This window comes from Cryptomeria japonica, chromosome 8, assembly GCF_030272615.1.
Source record: "Cryptomeria japonica chromosome 8, Sugi_1.0, whole genome shotgun sequence".
Classification (NCBI taxonomy): Eukaryota; Viridiplantae; Streptophyta; class Pinopsida; order Cupressales; family Cupressaceae; genus Cryptomeria; species Cryptomeria japonica.
Genome location: NC_081412.1, coordinates 298,889,760 through 298,914,342, shown reverse-complemented (window position 1 = coordinate 298,914,342; position 24,583 = coordinate 298,889,760). Strand labels below are relative to the sequence as shown.

The 24,583-nt window shown below is 35.9% G+C and overlaps 1 protein-coding gene across 4 annotated transcripts in view; it reads right to left on the bottom strand.

Moving 5' to 3' along the window:
* Positions 1-24,583, bottom strand: part of LOC131035899 (structural maintenance of chromosomes flexible hinge domain-containing protein GMI1) — a 254,949-nt gene that overhangs the window by 9,428 nt on the left and 220,938 nt on the right. For all 4 annotated transcript variants that reach the window (XM_057967666.2, XM_057967665.2, XM_057967667.2 and 1 more), the window contains 4 exons: positions 21,811-21,877; positions 13,028-13,113; positions 12,652-12,915; positions 12,392-12,556 (listed from right to left, as the gene is read on the bottom strand). In XM_057967666.2, the coding sequence (XP_057823649.2) occupies positions 12,392-12,556; positions 12,652-12,915; positions 13,028-13,113; positions 21,811-21,877 (582 nt within the window). The remainder of the gene's footprint in view (positions 1-12,391; positions 12,557-12,651; positions 12,916-13,027; positions 13,114-21,810; positions 21,878-24,583) is intronic.

Genomic DNA, 24,583 nt, shown 5'->3' with positions numbered 1-24,583 from the left:
AGAGAGTTGGCAAAGTTGTAATAGGTGGGATCAGTTGATTCCTGTATATTTTAGTTCTAGAAACTCTTAATCATGGTTGCCTTTAAGCACAAGTTGATTGTTCTATTTGTAGAAGGCTTGACCGAACAACTTCAAAGGTGGGTCAAAGAATTTTGTCCAAGTACCTTACAAGATGTTATCAAGAGAGCTAGAAATATGGAGAGCTCAACACCTAGAAATAAATTTCAGCCCAAAACATCTCCACCCAACAAGGATAAAAAGCCTTTCCAAAAAGCAGGTCAAAAGTATTTGGGCAAAGGGAAGGTAGACAACATAGAGGTGGTCTTAGTAGTGAAGAGGAGAAGATAGAAGGAACTACTAATAGCGAGTTGGGTGACCTAGATTGTGAACAAGAGAAAGTAGATGAGCCCCCATCAAAGGAGATGAAAAGAGGAACCATCACTACTCTCTCTGGTACTCCTAGGTACCACTCATTCAAAGTAAGAGGAGTTTTATGAGGGCAGTGAGTTACAATATTGGTGGATAGTGGGGCAACCGTAATGTCCCCATTTTTATGCCATCTTGTTCTGCAAGCGTTAGCTAGTTTTCAAGGATTTCCAAAAGGTTTCTAAATGCTTGTGAGAGTTCCAATGTTCTTGGTGAGATCAATTCTCAATTTTAGTGGGTTTCGACAGTAGTTTCTATTTATAGTAAGTTCTTGTCTGACACAAATCTTTCTGAGTTTTTATGGGTTTGTTCTCCTCAGTCCTTGGAGGATAGTGCTATTTATAGTAAGTGTTTGCATGGCACCAATCCTTGTGAGTTTTTATGGGTTTGTTCTCTTTGGTCCTTGGAAAACATTGCTATTTATGGTAACTGCTTGCATGGCATTGATCCTTTTGGTTTGTTCTATTTGGTTCTCGATAAACATTGGTATTTATAGTATGTACTCATGCCAACATCAATTATCATCTTTCAGCTTTAGTTATGTTCTAGCATGATCAAATTTATATTTCCAATGTCTTGATAAGTTTCATAAGGTGATCAGATTTCTATTACAAAGTTAATTTCATCAAAGGATGCATCAATGACAAAGGTGAAAGAATCCATACATGTCTACAAAAGTATGGGATCCGGGGGCTCTATTAAGATGTTGAGGATCAAGAATAAAAGGGCTGTCTACCATACAAGAATCGCAGTTTGCAAGTTTAGCCAACAAGAAATCTTTGATCTTGTTATGGAATTGAGTTCACTTTGGGTCAGCCGTGCATGATATGTGATTTTCTTTTGGTATAAGTGGAGTCACTAGAATTATAGCTCCAAAAATACATTGTAGTAGCAAGATCATGAAGAAATATTTCCGACTAGTTGTGGAGAATTTTTAGGGATTGGCTCATTTCAACAGTCCATTGTTTGTTAAAAAGGTAACTATACTTGAGGCTTTTTCAAACAAATTTGGTTACATTATGATTGAAATTGCTTGTGAGGGATGATATTTTGTCATGTTTCAAAATTTTGGAGCTACCATTAATGATGTTCATATCAAAAAAATTATAACCTCTGTACACTGCATGTCACTAATTTTGAATGAATATGAAGTTTTCACATGGGATATCATGATGCATGAAGACTTCATTGTCTTGAAGACACCACCACTAGATGACACAAAACGAAATCATGATATGCAATATGATGAATTTAGCTACTTCTTTTTGGAGCATTACAAAGAGAGGTTATGGATCCAAAAAAGGTGAAAGGAATGTTGTTGTTGCTTCTCTTTACAGTCATCCTATGAGTCCATTTGTGTTCATACATGTGGATTCGAGAGAGGTTTTGAACAAAACATTGATGGGGTTGATCAAAATTCTTATTTTGGCCATGGATTTTCAGTATTGCAATGATTGTTCTTTCTGGGTGTTGAATTTTAAAAAATTAGATTTGAATAGCTCCAGATTTAAGCATCTTCAAACCGTTCAGCCTCTTGACAGGGTTAGTTTTTGGTTTCATATGAAGGGAATAAGTGCTGCAGCTAACCAGGTCTAGTATGGGAGTCTGGGCATCAATTAATGGCCGTTTCTTGTTTTCAGATTGCACTTATGGTTGGAACAACAGATTTCTTTTCAATGACAACCATTATGCTAGAGTGCAGGGTGTTGCCAATGAGGAAGTTAGCATTAACTTTCTCGAGTTTCCTATGGTGCAACAGATTTTTAATTATGGAGAGCAATTTGCTAAAGAGTTGACTGAGATTTTGAGGTGTTTAGTTGCTCTTCTTATAGGAGGATTTTAGGATATCACTTTTGCAAGAGCCCAATAACTAGCTGGAGCTACATACCTCCTACACTTATTTGGGATTCTTGAGTCTTATTGAGTTTTATTTGGGATCAATCAATTTATGAGTTACCATTGCTTGTGGACAATCAATCTTTGGGGAGAGAGAACTACAATGTCCCCATTTTTACACCATCTTGTTCTATGAGCATTGGCTAGTTTTCAGGGTTTTCATAGGCTTCCAGATGTGCTGTGAGAGTCTAATGTTCTTGGTGAGCCCAATTCTCAGTTTCAATGGGTTCCAAAATAGTTGCTATTTATTGTAAGTGCTTGTCTGACATGAATCTTTCTAGGATTTTTTGGGTTTGTTCTCCTCAATCCTTGGAGAACACTTCTATTTATTGTAAGTTCTTGCATGATACTGATCTTTTTGGGTTTTCCTAGGCTTGTTGTCCTTGGTTCTTGAAAAACAGTGCTATTTATGGTAAGTGCTTGTTGGGTTTTCCTAGGCTTGTTGTCTTTGGTTCTTGAAAAACAGTGCTATTTATGGTAAGTGCTTGCATGGCATTGATCTTTCTAGGTTTGTTCTCTTTGGTTCTCGGAGAACACAGCTATTTATAGTATGTGCTCATGTTGGCATCAATTATCATCTTTCACCTTTAGTTATATTTCGACATGATTGGATTTCTGGTGTCTTGGTGAGGTTTGTAAGGTGATAAAAATTATTTCAACATTTACACTAAAGTTATAAACTAACTATAAATTATTTGCTTTCCTGTTAAATTACTTTGCACAAAACACTTTTGCTAAAAATGGGGCATTACAATCCTTCCTCCCCAGAATAGCTTATTCTTGAGCAATTGCAAATTTCATCCAACTATTCAACCCTGAATAATCAATGTGGCTCCAGGATCCCAAATAAATCTAGGAGGTTTGTAAATCCTTTTGTTTGATGTACTTTTCTACATCAAATTTGCAAAATAAACCTTCATTCTTTGCAAGATTTTAGTGAGCTCTTTACAAATTTTGCTCCTTTATCACGATTCCCTTGCACTATTCAATTATTGATTGGAAATTTTGAAAATACATTCACTATTTCACACCACGAGACTTCAAATGATGATCATAAACATGCAACAATCTGCTGTCATCAATTATCTCCCTAGATGATCTATTGCAACTTCCAACACATTCCTTTGCAACATGCCCTTCACTAGATAGAGATGTTGAAGGGTTTTACTTCCAAAAATCAATCTACAATAGCAAAGGGTGCAAGTTGGAAAAAATTAATGAGTCATAACTCAGCTGAATTTTCACCCAAATCAGTATAATGTTGGCTGGAGTATCCATTTGCTTCAGCTGGAATCACTTACCAACATTCTTCAATTATCTTGAAACCTCAAAACGACCGGTTTTACTACTGTTCAAGTTTGAAACTAAACACATAATGGTCTGATTTCATCAAAGTCAGCAGCCTGAAAGCGGAACAATAGCAGCAAATTTGGAACTCACTTACCAGAACAAAGAATGAGAGTATGTTAATGACTAGAACACCTTTTGCAAAGACTGAAAAAAACTTCCCAAATAGTCACCAATGAAAATTGCTTTATCCCATGACAAGTACTTGTGAATCCAACTGTAAATTTGCCAGTGAAATTATACGATAGTTGATTTGAATGACATCGACAGCTCTAATATTGAAATGTAGATCTGGAATGAGAGTATGTTAATGACGAGAACACCTTTTGCAAAGACTAAAAAAAACTTCCAAAATAGTCATCAATGAAAATTGTTTTATATGATAGTTGATTTGAATGATATCGACAGCTCTAATATTAAAATGTAGATCTGGAATGAGAGTATGTTAATAACTAGAACACCTTTTACAAAGACTGAAAAAAACTTCCCAAATAGTCATCAATGAAAATTGCTTTATCCCATGACAAGTACTTGTGAATCCAACTGTAAATTTGCCAATGAAATTATACGATAGTTGATTTGAATGACATCGACAGCTCTAATATTGAAATGTCGATCTGGAATGAGAGTATGTTAATGACTAGAACACCTTTTGCAAAGACTGAAAAAAACTCCCAAAATAGTCGTCAATGAAAATTGTTTTATATGATAGTTGATTTGAATGATATCGACAGCTCTAATATTAAAATGTAGATCTGGAATGAGAGTATGTTAATAACTAAAACACCTTTTACAAAGACTGAAAAAAGCTTCCCAAATAGTCATTAATGAAAATTGCTTTATCCCATGACAAGTACTTGTGAATCCAACTGTAAATTTGCCCATGAAATTATATGATAGTTGATTTGAATGATATCAACAGCTCTAATATTGAAATGTAGATCCATGCTCCTTCATGGTACATTCCTACCATCATCATCAATCTATAAAAATCAAGGTAACCGGAAGACATGTCTCCTACCTCTTGACATGGGTCTCAAAGGTGGAGATGTATCTTAGGTCCCTAAGACACCTTTGGATACGTCCCTATTAGTAGGCAACGATGTGCCCAAGAATCCTAGCATCTCCCATGCGTACCTGACGCCTCCTGTGAAAACACTGACCAAAAATGCATTATAAAGGTAAAACATAAAAACCTAAACACATAACACCAGCCATAAGCAGCCATCAACGTCGACAGGGAAGACATCAACGTAGTGCAGAAGAAAAGAAAGTTCATTTTCTCAGGTTCATAACTCAATTTTTTTGTCAATGATCTCAAATGCTTGGGATTTATTTATAGTTGTCTACTCTAAATTTCTAAATTTCTAACTATATTGAATCCTAATTCCTAAACCTGTTCACAAGCTTCTGATGTATTTCACTTCATCACTTGTTCATATGGTTTGTTTTAAGAATCTAAATAGTATTCCAACCTCCAAGAAAATGATAAGAAAATGCCAATGCAAAGCTTATATTTTTGGGGTACACTGTAAATATCTTGTATTCTATAACATGAAAATTTCATCTAGATATTTTTTTCGACCATAGTTACTATCTGATAGTAACCCCTTCCACAGGTTTTATGTGAAACACTGAAGAATAAAAAATGACAAAAATGAAAACCTGAAACTATGGTTCTGATTTTCTTTAAATATATGATAATTTAATATTATTAATTTATAAATGATTTGTCTAACGCTTCTAATTATTTTTTAATTTTTTTTTGTGTAGAATTTCAGGTGGGGGAAAACAAGGCTTGTACCCATTGTGGAAGTATTGTGATCGTGTTTTGGGGTTGAAAGGTACAGGTGGAATAGCGACGATCACATGTAAGCTTTGTCAAATGGCATGGCAAGGTATAAACATGATAGTGAGGGATCATTTCCTTCACATACTCGGAAAATATGTTGATTCTTGTCCAAATGAGGTAAAATGATATGATCCTGTGAGGGATCAAGAAAGGGCTGATGGGAAAGTTTATAATTTGAGCTTCTCTCATACTTTGACGATAGGGAAAACTGCTGCAAGTCAAAATCAAAATAGAGAGACATAAATGGATGTGTCTTCTATAGATGTATGAACACAACATTCTCACAAGACACCACACATTAGCAACTCAAATCCCATTGGAAGACTATTTGATGTGCATGGTTGAGAAGCGGTTGATGCAACAATTGCATGCTTCTTTTATGCAAATGGAATACCATTGAATGTTGATTGCTCACCTTTCTATGGAGAGATGGTCCAAGCTATCAATAATGGACCAGTTGGGTATAAACCACTTGGGTTTGAAAAGATTTGCACTACTCTAATTGATAAGGAAGAAAACAATAAACTATACCAATGAAAAGAGCTTGAACTACAAAAGGATGCAGTATTGTGATGGATGGGTGGACAGAAACTAGAAATCATCCACTACTTAATCTCATGGCAACATCTAGCAAAGGGCCTTACTTTTTGAAGGCAATAGACCATTCAAGGCAAGAAAAAAATGCAAAGTTTCTTCATACCAGCTATGTAACAACATTGAGGAGGTGTGGGCATCGCATATAGTCCAAGTTGTTATTGATGCTGCCCCTGTTTGTAAAGTAGGTATGTTGGTACAAAAAGGTACAATCATATATTTTGGACACCATGTTGTGTGCATTTGTTGAATAATGCACTCAAAAATATTGGCAAGTTCTATTGGGTTTCAGATCTCATAGAAAATGGCAGAAAAATACAGATGTAAATATGTACCAATCACCATACACAAGCCATTTATCGAAATTTTGCCAAGGTGGAACTTTTGAAACCTGTCGATACATAGTTTTTGCATCTTTTTTTATTCTTCTTGTCTGCAATTCAAAGAAGCTTTGTGTTCCACAATAGTTAGTGATGCATGGGCAGCTTGGAGACAATCTACATCAAATACTGCAATTGAGGTGAGAGGTATGGTCCTTGATGGGTAAAAATATACTATAAATCATCCACTACTTAATATCATGGTAACATGCAACAAAGGGCCTTATTTTTTGAAGGCAACTGTCTATTCAAGGCAAGAAAAAAATGCGAAGTTTCTTCATAACCAGCTATGTAACAATATTGAGGAGGTGGGGACACGATGTTGTGTGCATTTGTTACATTATGCACTAAAAAAATATTGGCAAGTTCCAATGGATTTCACATCTCATAGAAAATGGCAGAAAAATACATATGTTCATATGTAACCATCACCATACACAAGCCATTTATCTAAATTTTGCCAAGCTTGAACTTCTGAAACCTGCTAATACATTATTTCCATCTTATTTTATTCTTCTTGACTGTCTTCATTAAGTCAAAGAAGCTTTGTGTTCCACAATAGTTAGTGATGTATGGGCATCTTGGAGACAATCTACATCAAATATTGCAATTGAGGTCAGAAGTATGGCCCTTGATGACCGTTTTGGTCTTTATTAGGCCCATGTGTGATGTGATTAAATTTACAAAATCAAACAAGCCATGTTTGGGAGAAGTTTATGAAGAAAAAGATTCCATGTGAAAGAGTCAATAAAATAATAGATGCAAAAGATCTTTCTCTATATCTTTCACTAGAAGTAATGTTACAAGAAAGATGGAACAAACTTAACACATCTCTTCATTGTGTTGCCTATGCCTTAAATCATAAATGGTATAATATGCAACAGACCAATAAGAGGGCTCCATATGAGCATAGATAGGTAATGAAGGGAATTTGGACTGCAATAAAACTAAATTTATGGTCAAAGTGAAGATGCTACAATTATGAGGAGTCAATGGAATAATTTTTCACATAGGCATGGTGATTTCCCTTCAATGGAAGCTTTATATGATATGCGAGAAAAGAAAGACCTTATAGAGTGGTGGTAGAACCATGGAGGTGAAACCCCTAGATTACAATCATTTGCAATAAGATTGCTCTTAAAGTAGCTAGCTCTTTGTCTTCTAAGAGAAATTGGAGCACTTAAAGTTTTATTCATTCACTAAATAGGAATGATTAGGGTTAAAGAAAGCAAAGAACCTAGTGTACATTCATAGCTCACTTTGTCTTCTCTCTCATATATATTTTGGGTACATGGAGGGTCCTTCAGCAAAATGGGACCAAATTTCACTCGATAGAGAAGTTGTAGCAATGGTGGATGATACAGTTGAAGTAGATGGCCTCAATAAAATTACCCCCAGTTCTACTACCATTAGAGGAACTTGAGTCTATGAGTGATGAGTATTTGGAGAGCATCATAGCTAAGGACCTTGATATGGATGATCAAAGCACAAAAGACTAGACAATAGATTTCTTATTTTTATTTTTTGTTCGTGTATCAACATCAAACTATCAAGATCTTTGAATTTCAATATGTAATGTGAATTTTGAACACAATGACATTTGAGTCTTTGACATTTGTGTATTTAAACTTTAAAGTTAATATTAAACTTTACCACTATTTGGGCAAGGGCAAGAAGGGTTTGAAGCAGGTTGTTATTTCCTCCTCCTCTACCTCTGTTGGTAATGATGCCTCTGCTTCTAATAGTCATAGAGGGACTTCTGAGGATAATAATATGCCAAACAAAGAGTCAACCTGGAGCTTGGTAGCCAGAACTTTGAAATTCCCCCCTCGTTTTGTAATTTGGAGGCTAATACTATGGGGGATGCTGCTCAGAAGGGCCTTCATCCTAAAAGCCCCGAACTGAGTGATAAGAGGGAGGACTATGAGAATATCCTCAGCTTGGCTAGAGATCATGCTATTGACTCTTTTAGCCTTTTCCAAGTGGCTCTTCCATGAACTCAAAGAGGTCAAACTTAACCAAAGCGCTTTGGGGAGCAAGCTGGAAGATATGCCTATTCCTACTTGTAAGATAAACAACATGGTGATGGTCAGTGGACTGAAGAAGAGAATAAATTTGTGGTGAACTGTGTTAACAAAGCCGTTGCTAGCATTGATCACATGAAAAAAGGGTTTGAGAATCTATTCTCCATTGTTAAGGAGAATTACAAGAGAAACCAGGTTACTCTCAGGACCATTATGGCCAATAGTCACAAAATTGTCAAGCAAACTGCAGATTCCAAGCACATAATGGTCAATAGTCTTGATGGTCAGGACAAGGTGCTGATTAGTGTGGATGAGGACAAAGATAATACACAGGCAGTGTCTGGTCCTTACAAGCGGACTAGAGGGAACCTGAAGAAGAAAGTTGCTGCTCAAACTTTGGACTACAAAGAACTTAGGTCTGTTGCTGACAATATGAGTCTTTTGGAGGCTGAGGTCGCTGAGACCCTTAAGAGCCTCATGTAATTCTCTGTTTTTTTTGTTTTGCTGGTTTGTGGGTCTCTGCTTCTTTTTTGTAGTTAGTTTTTTTTTTTGCTGGCTCTTTGGCTGCTTTATGTATTCCTTTATCCTCTGCAGCCTGTTTGGTTTTGGTTTCAGTTTGGTTGTGTTGATTCTAAATCTTTTAGAATCTTCATTGTAAAGGGTTTCAGGGTCCCTTCAAAACCTGTTTTTGCCTTTATCCAAAACTTTACCACTGCTCTTGTTTTAAAAGTTCTATGTGATGATATTTTCTAGAAATTATTAAATTATATTAAAAAATCTCCAAGTAGTCTTGTCTCCTATTTTAGAAATTAGTTGTATCGGTACCAATACCAGTACCAATCTCACATACAAGAATTAATACTCATTTCCTAGTAACCTTGCTAAAAATCCTTTTTGATAATCTCTTTCATACTTACTCATCAATAAAGTAGCTCCACCATACTCATGTTGCACTATATGGTCATCATGTGGACCTCTACAAAGCATTTGGCAATGCTTGAAGGTTCAACACAAGAATTATTGCTCTACCAACAATCAATCTCAAAATCATGATTATACTCTTCTCCTTGTGGAAATCCCACAAAGTCTATTATCATGTCATGAGGGTTTAATTATTATGATTCACAGTAGGAAGCACACCATCATGGGAAAATTCTTCTTACCAAATACTATCAACATGCATCTCAACAAGCAGATTATGAAATGCTAACTCTACTTCCATATCAAAAAAGGGAATATCAAAGAGTTGCAAGTTATTTCCATACTATTGTCTTGCCTTTGTTCATTTCCCATGACGAAAAATTCTCTCCATTCTCTTGCATGTGACAACATGGAATCCACTATTAGACATACCACTCAACATAATCTTTCTTCCATCATCTTAGAATTTTAGCTCCACGGATTGTGAATTCAAAGTGATCTCTCCAAATTAACAAAGCCATTGGATGTGAAGGTCCGCATTTGTATCTCCAATACTCACCATATAGAAGTCATCAATAATTTCATAATTCGTCAATTATAGACTCAATCGTGGAATTTTCCTTGAGCAAGAAATAGTAAATCCATCACCAACCATGACTTTGAAGCCTTTGAATTTTTCCGTCTTGAGACCTCTTTATGCTACAACTCCTTTGTCAACAAAGTTGCGTGCAACTTTAGTATCAATAAGAGCAACAATTCTTTGCCCATACAACATTCCATGAAACCTAAAAGAATCATTCTTTTGTAGACTTGAGAGCCAAACAAGAGTATCTTCGCTTTCCTTTTCCTCATCAAGTTCTTCTGATGCTTATTCTTTCTCATTTTCATCCATATTAGCCTGTTGTTCTGAATTTTCTGATTTGGAATCACTGGCTGAAAAGAACTCCAATTAATGATTTTTACCTTTCTCAAAACATTTGTGAACTAGGGTCCATAGCTCCTTGCATATGAAGCATAAATTTTGCCTCCTTAATTAATTTCAGATGCCGTCATCTTTTTTTGAAGGGAGATCTTTGGACTGATTTGATTCCTTGTTAAATTTTTTCTTGTCTTTTTCATGTTGAAAGGTCTTAAATGGAAATTTTCTCTTTGGGACAGCAAACTCCATACTCCATTCCTTCTTGACAGCTTCTTGGAGAGTTGGCGAGTTGACGGCTTTAACCTACCCTTTACGTGGCTCAATCAGCCCTTCACTAAAAAGGACTAGATGTTTTCTTTCTGTGACGTTACATGCTATTATTGAGAGTCTTTGGAAATCAACAGTATAAGCATCCACCTTCCCATGCTATCTCAACTGTGTTGGCTCTTTGAACTGCAATTACAGATCATTTTTATCAAACCTCTCAATAAACTTATCGGTAAACTCATCGTAGGTGCTAATAAGGTTATGGCCTTGAGTCACCAAGCCATGATACCACCATTCATGGGGGGCTCCATCCGAATGCAAAGTGGAAAAATTGATTGCATCCTCTTCTGGCATTGGTCTTAAAGACAAAAATGTTGTCCAATTTCTATATCCAGGCAGAGCAGCGCACTTATCGATCCCATCAAAATGTGCAAGAGCCACCTTCCCCAAAGCTTGTGGAATTGTCTTTATGCACCACAAGTCCTGTTCTCTACTCTTCCAACATCTCTCTTCTTCTTCTAATTCATGAATTGTTCAAGTGACAAAATGTCACGGATCTCCAATGGAAGAGTAACATATTCTGTATAACTAGCCCTCACTTCATCCCTAACGTATTGATATTTAATATCAATATCAATATTAATATCTATTAGTTATTCACATATATCTACTAATAATTTAATATCAATGGTATTAAAAAAAAATGTCTATCCTTTTATACCTTTTTAAAAAGATATTACACTTAAGTTCCCCCCATGTCCTAGACATCCACTTTTGAGGTTACTTTATACCTTTTTAGAAAGATATTACACTTAAGTTGCCAGTTTAATAATATAACATTAGGAACTTAAATGAATATTTAAATTATTCTACTTGAGTTGCAGAAAGCAATTAAAGAACATCAAAATCAAACTCTGATCACACCAATATGATACTAAAGTGTTGTAATGATGATTGAAACCAACTATGTGACTTACTAAACATAGACTACTCCTCCAAGAAGTTTGTAGATCTCACCAAATGTCAAAAATAACTTCTGAAAGTGATAATCCACATTGCCAACTAAGTTTATTTACATAAATGAAAAAATCCTGGAATACTGCACATGTGCACTCCAAGAACTTTGGAGTTCTCCCAAGTTCACCACTTAGCCTTTGGAAGAACTTGAAAACTAGACTAATCGTGCAGAAAATACTTTTGCTAAAAATGGTGACATTACACAAGTAATTGCTAAGTCCAAGTTTGTTGGCTATAATTTTCAATTCATTTGATCACTTGTTAAATCTAACCCTCCTAAACCCCTTTGCAACCAAAACTTTTTCAAATATAAAATGATTGTTGGTTCAGTTGATCACTTCTTAAATATAACTCTTAGGATAATTTTATATATTTCTTTGCAACCTGAATTCTCTCCAAGATAAAATAAGTGTAGCAAATGATCATTATATATCCAACCAATTCTGCATTAATTCACACCTGCATAAATAACCCATACCAACAGATCTATCAATATCTAGTGAAATGTACTGAATAATTCACTTCTACATAGATGTGTACATGCATTCTTTTACAAACTGTAATTAGGCTATATACATGCATACATTGTGAGTATAGACACATCACTAGAAGGCAAGAGCATATATATAGATACTCGTGTTATCTAATTCTAGTCAAAGGCAATGAAATCTGCTGGTCTTCAAGGTTTTCAGACAAAATTAACTGTTTTTAAATGTTTAGTTCTGTGGAGAATCCCACAATATCTCACCTTTAAGTTATTTAAAAGAGATATCCCATGTGACCTTATCTTTGAATCGGCAGTCATTTCATCACTTGGACATGGATCCGATTTCACAGATTCATCTAAAGCCTGATATACGGCACCATCGTCAAATCCTTTCTCTGGCAACATGACCATTGCTAATGGTACAATCTACAAGGACAAAGCATTACACTGTTAAAAGAGCTCTAATCTACGAGTGCTAATAATATGACAGTAAAAACTTATATTGGCTGTGATCTTTAAACCTTAAAATGCACATAAAGTTCTGGATGGAATGAATGGAAAGCTTTAAACTCCAGAGTCCCAGGTTCTGCTGGAAGAGTAAATTTGGGAATTTTACATATTCCCATTCTGAAGGGATATTGAACTCCATCTTGCGGAGATGGATCGATCATCAATGAATGTTGGCGACCATTCATTTCTTCATCAATTTGTCCCTTTTCATCAAAAATTCCAAAGACAAGATTGTCTATGGTAGAACCTGCATAAAATTCCTCTGGCTCTGGCACCTGCATTTTGATACCAACTACTGAACATAAAGAGGAACTAACATAATGAAATGGTAGGAATAACTTATTATAATGAAATGGATAAGAATAACTGTTTCTGGCCATCTCATACCCCAGACATCACTTTCAGTTCCCTACTTAGAAGTTGAAAATGTTTCTCTAGTAACATCTGAGAGTCTGAAGAAACACGAATATAACCTGCAAAAATAAGCTTTAAACTATAAATTGAAATGTATGCTGTATGCAGACCTTACTAACCAAAAGCAACTACATCACTTCCATTCAGAAATATAAGATATGCATCAAGGTGAATAACTAAATAAAATTTCAGAAAGAGCCACATATGACAATAAAATAATAAAGATGTAATCATTTTGCTTATAATTCACACAAACACAACCATATTGCCAGATTACATGGTTAACATAATCCAACAACATGTGTGTATAAAGCAACAGAAAGTTTGTCTTGCATACAAAGCATAGAATGCGTGTAAGGAAATTGGGAAGTTCAGTTTATTTCAGAACTTTCTTACAAGTTACAATCAAAGGAGCTATAAGTTTGAAGCAATTAACAAAAGTTGAATTTACAAGGGTGTGTCTCATATGCCAAATTGACAACAGAATATTAGCTTTATCTGTATTCCTCCATGTCAGACTGTGTATGCATATATACATGAAATATTTTAAGATATTAGAAAATTTGGGGAAAAAAAGTGTCAAATTGTGATGTCTCCTTTCCGCAGAGTAATCTAGTAGTACTAATTAGCCTATTTAATTTCCATAGGCTATAGTCAGAAAAGGGAATTCAATAATTTAATTATTTAATATAATCCAACAAACTCATTCTATGGGTAATTTTATTTAATGAATTAATGGTTTTTTTTTTATCGGTATTTGGGTCTTACGCTTTTGACTGGAGCTTTGAACTAGTGGGATCACATTGGGGGATCCCATCCTTGTGGTTACATTTCCGAGGTATTAACACCTCCTCGATTTGACTCTTGCAAAGTTAACCATACTCCTTACTCCTTATCCCTCCAATCTCCTTATATCTCCCTGCTCGTACACCACCCTTATCTCTCCACTACACCAAGCTTGCCATACTCCTTATGTTTCCTTCACCACCCCTTATTGCTCCATGAGGCACCCCTTATCACTCCGTTAGCCTTCCCTTATCTCTCCATCTACGGGCACTCCTTATCTCTCCATACGAACCCTTATCACTCCATTGTCCTTCAATCAAGGCAATGTTGACTCCATTTGGTGCATGGCGCCAACCTTAATCTACCACCAACGGTCTGCATCTACTCCCGTGTGTTCCTACATGGTAAGTCCAGCCTGTCAGACATCTGCCAATCAATCATCCGCTGAGCCTTTAACTTGGTATCGACACCACTCGTACTCATGGAAGAGCACTAATGCCTTAGCAGATTGCAAGGAAAGTGAGTCGAACCAAAGACCTCCCCATTCCGGCGCTTGTGACATTACCGTCACGCTGCAAGACGATATCCTTAGCTCAAGGATGTGTGAAATTCTTAAGGGGGTGATATCCTTAGCTCAAGGATGGCATGAAATTCTTAAGGGGGTGATATTCTTAGCCTAGGGATAAAATATCCTTAGCTCAAGGATCCCTGAATTCTTTTGCCTTAGCTGAATTTGCCTCATCTCATTTAAATTAAGCAATCAAAGGCGAATTGTTGACATCTCAAAATGCAAGTGTAAGCTTCACCTCACACTCATTTATTCAAAGGAACACATCCGGCAATCTAATCTAAAACCTAAACTAAAAGCAAAAGAGGGGTCCCCATTGTGATGGGGTGATGTGTGAAATGGTCACAACAATACCCTTCAACATCAAATTGGAAATCACATTCCAACTCGAAACGATGATTTTTATGAGCCAAGTCAGCACCCATCTCAAATAAAGGGTTACCAACAATTACTAGAAATTGGCTTCTCCAATAGTGATCATTCAAAGAAAGTAAACTGCCACTATGATGAACACCAAATTCAGAACTTACACATGTCATCATTGATTCCAAAGCTGCCCCACTCCTTTGGCGCATGCTGAATGAGTTGCTCCATTCTTCTAAATGAGGCTCTACACACACTCCCATCAAACATTCCTTTGAGCACATGCTTTCTTCCATCAACCTCAGACTTCATTTCCAACATTCAAAAGTTGAGGTAGAATTCTCGAATAGACCGAAAACATGTCATGCCCAACACAACATCCATCTCTCCCAAACTAACCACATAGAAATCTGCTTGAAACTCGTAGTCACTCAATTTAATGGTCAAGTTGGGAAACCTGTTACAAGTGAGAATGAAGCCATCTGCAACTCTCACCCTAAATCCTTCAAATTCTTCAACTTTGAATCCTCTCCTAGCCACTAACCCTTCTTTAATGAAGCTATGTGTGGTCCCCATGTCCAACAAAGTAATCACATGCTGTCCACCCAAGACTCCTCTAATGATTAATGAACTCTCTTTTTGAATGCTAGAGAGTTGTGCTATGGGAGCCACTTCCTCTGGTTCTCTATTTGACTCATCAAATGCACTTTCTACCTCTTTTGCCTACAAGTTAGATTGCTGATCAGAATTTTCTTAACTAGTTTCATCAGCTAGTACTATTCCATTCAATTAACTTTACCCTTCATAGGGCACTTATGACTCGGTTCCTAAGGACCCTTGCATATAAAGCACAATTTCTTCCTTCTCAAGTCATTTAAACTCAAAATCAATTTTCTGAGGTCTCTTAGGCCGATCCGTTCCTTCTTGTAACTGTTTCTTGTCCTTATTAGAGGGAAAGGAATTAGATGACACTTTGCTACTAGGGGCAGCAAGTTCCATGCTCCTAGCTTTCCTCATGGCGTCCTGCAAAGTGGGAGGGTCAAATGCCTTGATCCATTCATGTAAGGGCTCCAAAAGTCCCTCACTAAATAGGATCACAAGTCTCCTCTCCGTGATACTAGGAACCATCATGGATAGTCTCTGAAAATTTGAAATGTAAGACTCCAAAGAACCGTACTGTTTGAGCTAAAGCAAGCTCCCTAAAATACATCTTTGGATCCTTCCTATCAAATTGTTCCATGAGTATATTGGTGAACTCATCATAGGTAGTGATCAAGTTGTGCCCAAGTGTGACTAGCCCGTGATGCCACCACTCATGAGCCAAACTGTCAAGGCGTAGAGTGGCAAATCTGAAGGCCTCTTCCTCAAGCATAGGTCTCAAGGAGAGGTAATTGTCAAGTTTTTGTACATAGGCATGTGCTGTACATCTTTCACTACCATCAAAGTGTTCCAACATTATCCTCCTTATTGCTTGTTGGAAGTCTCTCTATCCCCAAGTCACCCTGTACTCTATCCTACCAACTGCACTTGATCTCTACCTCTTTTGATTCATAAACTGCTCCAAAGTCAATATATCTCTGATCTCAGGTGGCAAGGTCATATACTCCATGTAATGTAACCTAATTTCCTCAAATCATGGAAACCAGCGGTTCATGCATCTGAAATTGTGGAGCATCCCTACGAGCAAGAGTCGGTTGTAGAGATTTGGACACTGAACCTATAGCAGTCCTCTTATTCTCTGTAGTATGCTGATCATTTCCTTTATTGGAGTCACTCGTCTCACCTGTATATTGTAGAGTCATATTCTGATTAAGCTTAGACGATAGTTGCAACATCATGTCCATCATATTGTCAAACTTCCTCTTTGCTCTGGTATTCGAAATTTCGGACCCAGCATGTCCTTTGACCCTTTCTACCATTCGTCCTAAAATACTATCACTTTCACTAGAAAAACTTCTATTTATACCCAAAATCTCTAAAGATAGAATCACCTTTAGAACCTGTGGTGGCCACCACTAATTATGTTGTCATTCCCTAGTGTAAGTCTGATACTCTTTATCACTCATCAAATACCATGGCTAGCAAAAAACTCTGCTCTGATAACATTGAAATATCCCACCCTATTCTGGATATTTAAGTTTTGTTTTTTAGTTTTCTATGTTTTTCTGATTTTTTGTGTTTATTGGGAATATTGGAAAATAAATGTAGGAAAATGTTAAATTAAATAACTTCTATCATTAAAAACAATTAATTTCACAAACCCTTAACTCCATTTCGTTAATTCTAAAATGAGCTGCACATACAAAGTCCAGCACCTTAGCCAGGTAGGAAAGGTTAGGCAAATAATAACGGTATGATCTAATCAACAATCTTAAACAAAAGCATACAAGTAAACTCCAAATCTGAAAGTGCATACAGGACCCCAAAATCCCACGCCTAGGGTCTTACAGCAAGCTCAAAATCCATCACCCAGTTGGATGTTGAAGACAAATAAATATGGGACGACTGGTAATAATCATGCCTAGTATGGCCTGAATATTGGAGAATTCTGATCTGAAAATGATCAGATCAGTAAAACAAATCCCACATGGATCTCTGGCAACCTTGATTGGTACAGCTAGCCTGTGAAGCAATTCTCACTTCCAAATCTGTAATAAAATCTTGCCCAATCTGCCTTCAATTAACCTCAAGATGCCCTATCAACTCTATAAAACTAAATCCAATGATGCACACTTATAATCTTTAAATGAGTCTATCAAAGAATAACCTTATGTGATCATCCACACCTACAAACATTGATCTTACCTTCAATGAGCCTTTATACATATCTCTCCAAAACCCTCCACCCATATGGAAGTAAAAACATTCTATTTCATTTGCTTGATGTCATTAAATGTAAGTTGGAGTCTCATAAAGGCTTAAAAAATGACTATATCATTAAGAAATATAATATAATTACTGCAAAAAAGATCCCTTATATCCCCTTAAAATACAGTCACTTAATTTCATTAATTGATTAAGAACAATGCTTTATTAAACTTTAATCAATTAAATTGAATTATTAATCTTAATTAATTGCCAAATATCAAACCAACAACTGATTCCACCAACTTCCTAGGTATAGCCATAGTACTCCTAATCATCCCTGGTGACTTATTATATATTGTAAGTATGGATCCCACCATCCAAGTGACTTGCTAAAAATAGTAACTATCTATCAAATAGCTCTAAATGATCCCTAGAAGGCAAATCCATGAACCAACTGATGAACTTGAACTGAGCTGGATAACACCAGAAAAGACACAAAAGTGTTAGGGTGAAGAAGCCTAAATTATCCTCTAAGAGCCCCCTAATCACCACATTAACCTACAACGACCACTGATAATAGGCTAACCTCTAGAAATAACTGATGCTTCGGAAGGCGCAAAAATGGGGGCATTACAGATGAATCTTTATTTACTAATAAATTTTATTTCAAGGATGAATGTGTTGTTACTATTATTTTGAGGACGTTCACATCAGCAAAGGAAGGTAAAAGCATCAATTGTTTCTTTCATTATAGTTCAAGGAATAAAGAAGGTAGTAGTAGAGAAGAGTTATTACATCAACTTGGTTCCAAATCATTGCACATGTTTATCATCACGGGAAGCATTCTAATAAGGAAAATAAGATGAAGGGTGCGAAGTTGAAGGAAAACCCTTCTCTTAACTTCAAAATATCTCATGAATGATGTTCTGGGATCCTAGTTTTTCAAGCAAATCCAACATATAAGTAGTAGGTTAAAATCATTTGGTCATAGAAAATATTTTATTAACATTTGGTGATAGCATGTGCCAGCAAAACAGTGATAAAGTCATGTAAGAAAGAGCTTTACTTGTTCGATTTGAGGAGTTCAATATGAAGGAATGTGTCATATCCTCTATACTCTCAAAGGAGGATCCATTTATTGATTTTCGTAGTAGCATTATGGATAGACATGCATTTGAAGAAAATGTTTTGAGTTAGAAGGATACACATACTGAGGGTATTCCTACCTCATCAAAGGAGGTTGAGCTCATTGTTGGTAGCCTAAGCCCTAAGGTATGCAAATAATGATCAAATTTCATATTCATTGCTTCCTCTTATGTCATTGCAGAGTTCTAGTCATCATGGAAAGCACGCTAACAAGGGTGATGGAACAAGTGTTATAATTCTCCCTATAGGACATGTGGATTCTTTGATTCAAATTCAATATCCTTTTTACATATGGAATCCTAGTAATATTTTGAGGTTCAAAATGGATACATGCCTTGATATGATTGTTGAGTACTTCATCTCTCACATTTCGAGTGAAAGAAAACTTACGGGATTCATTGTGCATTCCAATTGCCTTGTGAAGAGTCAATATTCATAGCTTGCAGAACCAAGTACCACAATTCAAGAAAAAATTATGGGTGATGGACAAAGGGAGATAGTCACATCAAGGGGTTTGATGCTAGATGATTGCAAGGATAAGGGGGATTCGTACTTGGAACAAGTTGTTGGGGCATCAAGTTGCTTAGTCTTGGAGAATATGCGTACCATTTTAGGTTGTGGTAAGATATGGTCTTTATTTTGATTTTCATAAACTTTCAATTCAGAATAGTATGGTGTTCAATAATATGTTCCCAAGATCACTATCAGGTAGGGAATGTCAGCACGCAATAGGATTTGAAATTGGTTTGTGAGCATGTGAACTTTGTTCTTTATTTCTCAAAGCCTAACTTGAAATCAAGTTATCATCAGATATTTGTTTGCATGGGTTATGGGCAAACGATAACTTTCAAGTGCCTTATTGGATATATTGAGTTCTTGGCCATGCCATCTAATATGATTAATGCATCAGCCACTTTTCCATCCCTGGTGAATCAGGTATATAGTGATCAGTTGGAACAATTCATTTTTGATATATTTTGATGATTCTATTATGTGGAGCAAAGTAAAAGAGTATGATTTGAGACAAAAAATTAATCACTAGGATTCTAGACAACATGAGAAATGAAGGGGCTTTTGTATGGATGGATAGAACTCACAAAGATTGTGATAAACTTTAGAAGGAATCATTTCATATTGTATATTTTTCGTTTCAAAGTTCTCACAACTATTGGCTACAGAATATGATACGTCAAGGAGATATGCAAGAAATGTTTGTTCTATTCAGGAAGCCAATGGCACCATGAGAAATTTTCAAAAAAGTGAATAGCATAGCATGGAATTAGAGCTGCATAATCCTCGTATAATGTATTCCAAAGGTGGCAAACATGTTAAAATCAAAAAGAGATATATGTTCACCATAGTTCCTAACTGTAATATGAGATTAGATACTAACCTTTTAAATCACTTGTGCCCCATCCCTTGTTCTAACACTTTTTGGCCCTATTTTAAAAACACTTTATAGTGTGACCACCCTTCTTTAATTTGAATAAATAAACAAACATAAGTTATCCCTTTAGATTTTATTATTACCCTGGACAAATTATATATTTAATTACTTTTCTCCACACATCAGAAAGTCTTTGGTAAAGTTGGAGACACCAATGATGTTGGAAATCTCCAAGAACTGTGGAATGCTCCCAAAAAGTTGAAACTACATTTTGAAAGAACCATTGAACTCCTCTTGGTCACTAGTACTCCCTGCTATTGTCAGAACTCATTTCTGATCAAATTGGTGCTCTCCAAGATTCTAGTAACTCCTTTAAGAATGTTGGAATTAATTGAAAAAGGCATATTACACTGTAGAGTGCAATAATATCTCCCCCTAGATCTCATACAAAATGGCCTATACAAAAATTAATTGTTCTCAATCTATACCTCCTAAAGAGAGCAAAGATGATGGATCTAGTCCTAGCAAAGAATATAAATATCAATCTGAACTGAAAGCAAGTGAGAGCACACTCTCAATTGGCAGAGGGGAAACCTCAACCCGTGGGACCAATGGCATCAATGCAATAAAAAATAGTGAGGATGATGAATGATACCATCCACCACATGTAGGATAAGTTCTACATAAAAAGCAAAGTTGGCACTAAGCAACTCAAATGGAGAGGTCCAAATGACTGGGATATACTATCTTTATATATCCTCTCTTGATGCTTTAGTGATGACCTCCTCAGAGAAAAGGAGTTAACAACGGCAACTCAAGGAGTAAACGTAAGGAAGTAGTCATGCTATCCATCGAGATGTCAATAGACTGAAGGAGTAAACTAATCTAAAAATACCAAAAATATTAGTGTCCACTGGGGTCTAGAGATACAATCCTCTCTAAAGAGGAAAGAGCTAAGTATGCGTATCTCTCACAACATAAAGTGGAAACTCTGAGGGATCTCAATCTATGGCTATATAAAGTCTGCCTAAAGATTCTTCCAAGGTGAATAGGTTGAAGACAAATAGATATAATTTGACTCTAAAGATTCAAAATTAAAGGAATATAAAAAATGTATATTGACAACGATATTTTTGTAGGGGATAGAAAGTGATTGCAAGATGCATTTTGTGAGGGTTGACAATTTGTGTGTGTGTGTGTAAATTCAAGTATTTATAAATTTAATGGTACACAAGTTTAGACACTAACATAATGTATCAAATTAATTAAAGTTTCAAGGTTCAATGTTCATTCATTCAAGTATAGCAGCAAAAAAAATTAACTTTTGTTGATTTAATCACAATTGCATAAGAGCAAATTGATTTTGATAAGGTCCCCTAGCTCCTTTTTTCTTTTTTATTTACTATCCCAAGGAAGGAAAAAAGCAAATTTGTTCACTTCCATGAGAGATAGGGCCCCATCACACCATATTTCAAGGATCCATGGGGCAAGGCAACTCCAAACAGCATCGCTTACCATCCTCATAATGCAAGGACACCATGCCATGGGGAGGAATAATTTTGATGGCATCCCTATGTAACGCCAGCAATAATCAAATATTATAATTAACAAAAAAGGTTAGCATGTATTAACAAAAAGAATGCCAAACCAGCTTCGGCCCATTAAAGATTGAGAATCCTAATCAAACCTTCAAAATACCTTTTGTGCCGTAGTTCCCTATTACTTTGAGTAATCCTCCAAAATTTAGACGACCTTGATCATCAACCTACATTGGAGAAAACTTCTCATTGATACAATAAGTAATTGGAAAACTAAATTAATAACTCCAATTTATATTTTCTAAATATGTGAAAACTCCAACTTGGAAATTTTATTTCAAATAAGCAAATAACCATATGAAAAGTACAACCTAAAAATTTGTCATGAAATAATAAAAAGAATAACTAACCACAAGAATCAAACAAATTGGAAATTTTATGTTTTTTTAACGATGTGAAAATCCAACCCAAAAAATCTGTTTTAAATAAGCAAATAACCATATGATATAACAACAAAATAACCAACACCATCCATCTCTACTATAATATCAAAATTGAAAATAATTAACTCCATGCATTTCTACTTTAACATCATAAACCTTTTAGGCATACACATTAATTTAAAATCAATTTATGTTGACAACATTACATAGAATTTTTGAGCTTCTTATTATTATCAAATACTATGCAATCATGTGTATACTCCTTGAGGTATTTTAAATGTAAGCAATGGTACATTAAACTATCAAAACCATAGTTACGAGACTCAAACTCGACGTGGACTTGGAGAGTGCGAGTCAACTCCAAACTCAAGACTCAACAAAAATACTCAACACAGACTCAGCAAAGACTCGGCCAATGAGAAACCCAAGAAATTTAGAGATTTTTAAGGATTAAAAACTTGTTTCATGCACCCTTTATTAAATACAACTTGAAGAAACAATAACATCATCAAATAGAAGCTATTTTGATCACATACACAAGTATACATCGATCACATAAGTATAAACACAAATTGTAGTTGAAGGAAATAACACACTTAGATATATAAATATTGTCAAATGTACACTAAACTCATAGAATATGAAATACGTGACATCAAATGTTCCAAATAAATATCAAAATAGTAAATAGAAGTCAATGGCTCAGAGAAGCTTGCATCCCTCCTACGAATGCATCTAAGGTAGGTCGTAGATGATGTAGCGGCCATAATATTTTTTAGATATGAATATGCAAAGATTTACAACAAGTGATATGTATTATGTAGATTTTTATGATCATGATTCATGACTGGCCTACTACTCACTTAGACTTATAGTTTCATAGGGTTTGGGGGCAACACCAAAATGAGGTTGAGGGTAGCACCCCTCACATGGGTCTGAGGGTGAGAGAGAGAGAGGTAGAGAGATAGGCCTAGATTTTGGGGGAGAGAGAAGAGAATGAGACAGAGAGAGGTATAGAAAGGAGATAGAGTGATAGGTAGAGAGATAGGTCTAGAGTTCAAGGTAGATAAAGTGAGTGAGATAGAGAGAGCGAGAGAATGCTGATAGGAGCTTGCTGATTACTTATAACTCCTAGAAATCTGAATCCACACACCCTGCCAATGTATACATGAAATATAAAAAAGTATAAGTCACATTTCCCTTTGTCTTTTTACTGACTTATATTTAAATGTTATAGTTCATGTATATATTCTGATGAAGAGAATGAGACTGACTCGAAGACAAAGATGGCAAGATAAATCATGTTATATTTCATGTATATTCTAGGGGCGTGACAGAAAACCAAAAAAACATTTAAATATTGAGATTTTAAAAAAAAAAATTCAGCCTGCCCGAGTCCAAGAGACGAGACTCATTCGGAACCTCTAGAGAATGAAAATCCTATTTTGGAAATCAATTTCCTTGATTGAAGATTATTCTAGCTGGTATTTCTTGGAGATATCATTAAGGTATCTCACAGTTCATTTAGTTTGAGATTTATGCATGGTTGCTTCCAGTGACTTATTTGTAGGTAGCTCTACAGTTGTTACAATGCCTCGAGGTTGGATGCCTATGCTAAACTTTCCTTTTGTATTTTGAAGCAATTATAGTTGTGAGTCTTTTGGGGCATTGGAGATTTAAATCTTACCTAGCTGCTAGAATGTTTGTTTATCTTTGGCATCGTAATTGGTGTCGTGAGGATTTTCTATAGGCTTTATAAGGTTGAAGTTGAAGCTTTGAGCAAATAGCTGGGAGGTTTTTTGTGCCCTGGGCAAATTGGATAGCATTTCTGGGCAAATGTAAGCTAGCATGAGATTACTATAGCTATTTGAGTGCTTGAGTCTTGCTAGCTTTGGAAGGGCTAGGTCGAATCTTCAGATTTTGAGAGTACTTGATGGGCAGATACTCTTCCTCTATTAGGTGTGGTATTTGGAGCTCCTATTCCATCCTTAGCAGGATAATAGGGAAGTCTTGTTGCTGCAAACCTTTGCAGAACAGTTTGGAATCATATTTGAAGAGGTTCACGGAAGTTTCAATCTCATTGTTTGGGACCTTGGGTTGACAGTTTCATTGTTTGGGTTGACAGTCCCTTTGAAACTTTGGAAGCATTTGAAATGTCCCCCTTAGTTTTTTCCAATTTCCAAACACCACAAAGCACCAGTTAAGGTTACGAAAGATAATCACAATACTGTTGAAAGATAATCCTTCCACATTCTAATCACCAAAAGCACAATGTGGGAAGGTGAGAGCATACAGTGAATAGGGGATCGTTTAGCTCCAATAATCAACTGTTAATACAATGATGGGCGGTAAGCCAACCTCTTCTGCTTGTCCAGCGAGCAAGAGCAACTTAAGAAGAATCATTCAACCACTTTTCAGCAAGAGGACAATCATTATAATTTTGAAAAATAGATCACTCTACCACTTTCTAGCGGGAGGACAATTATTACA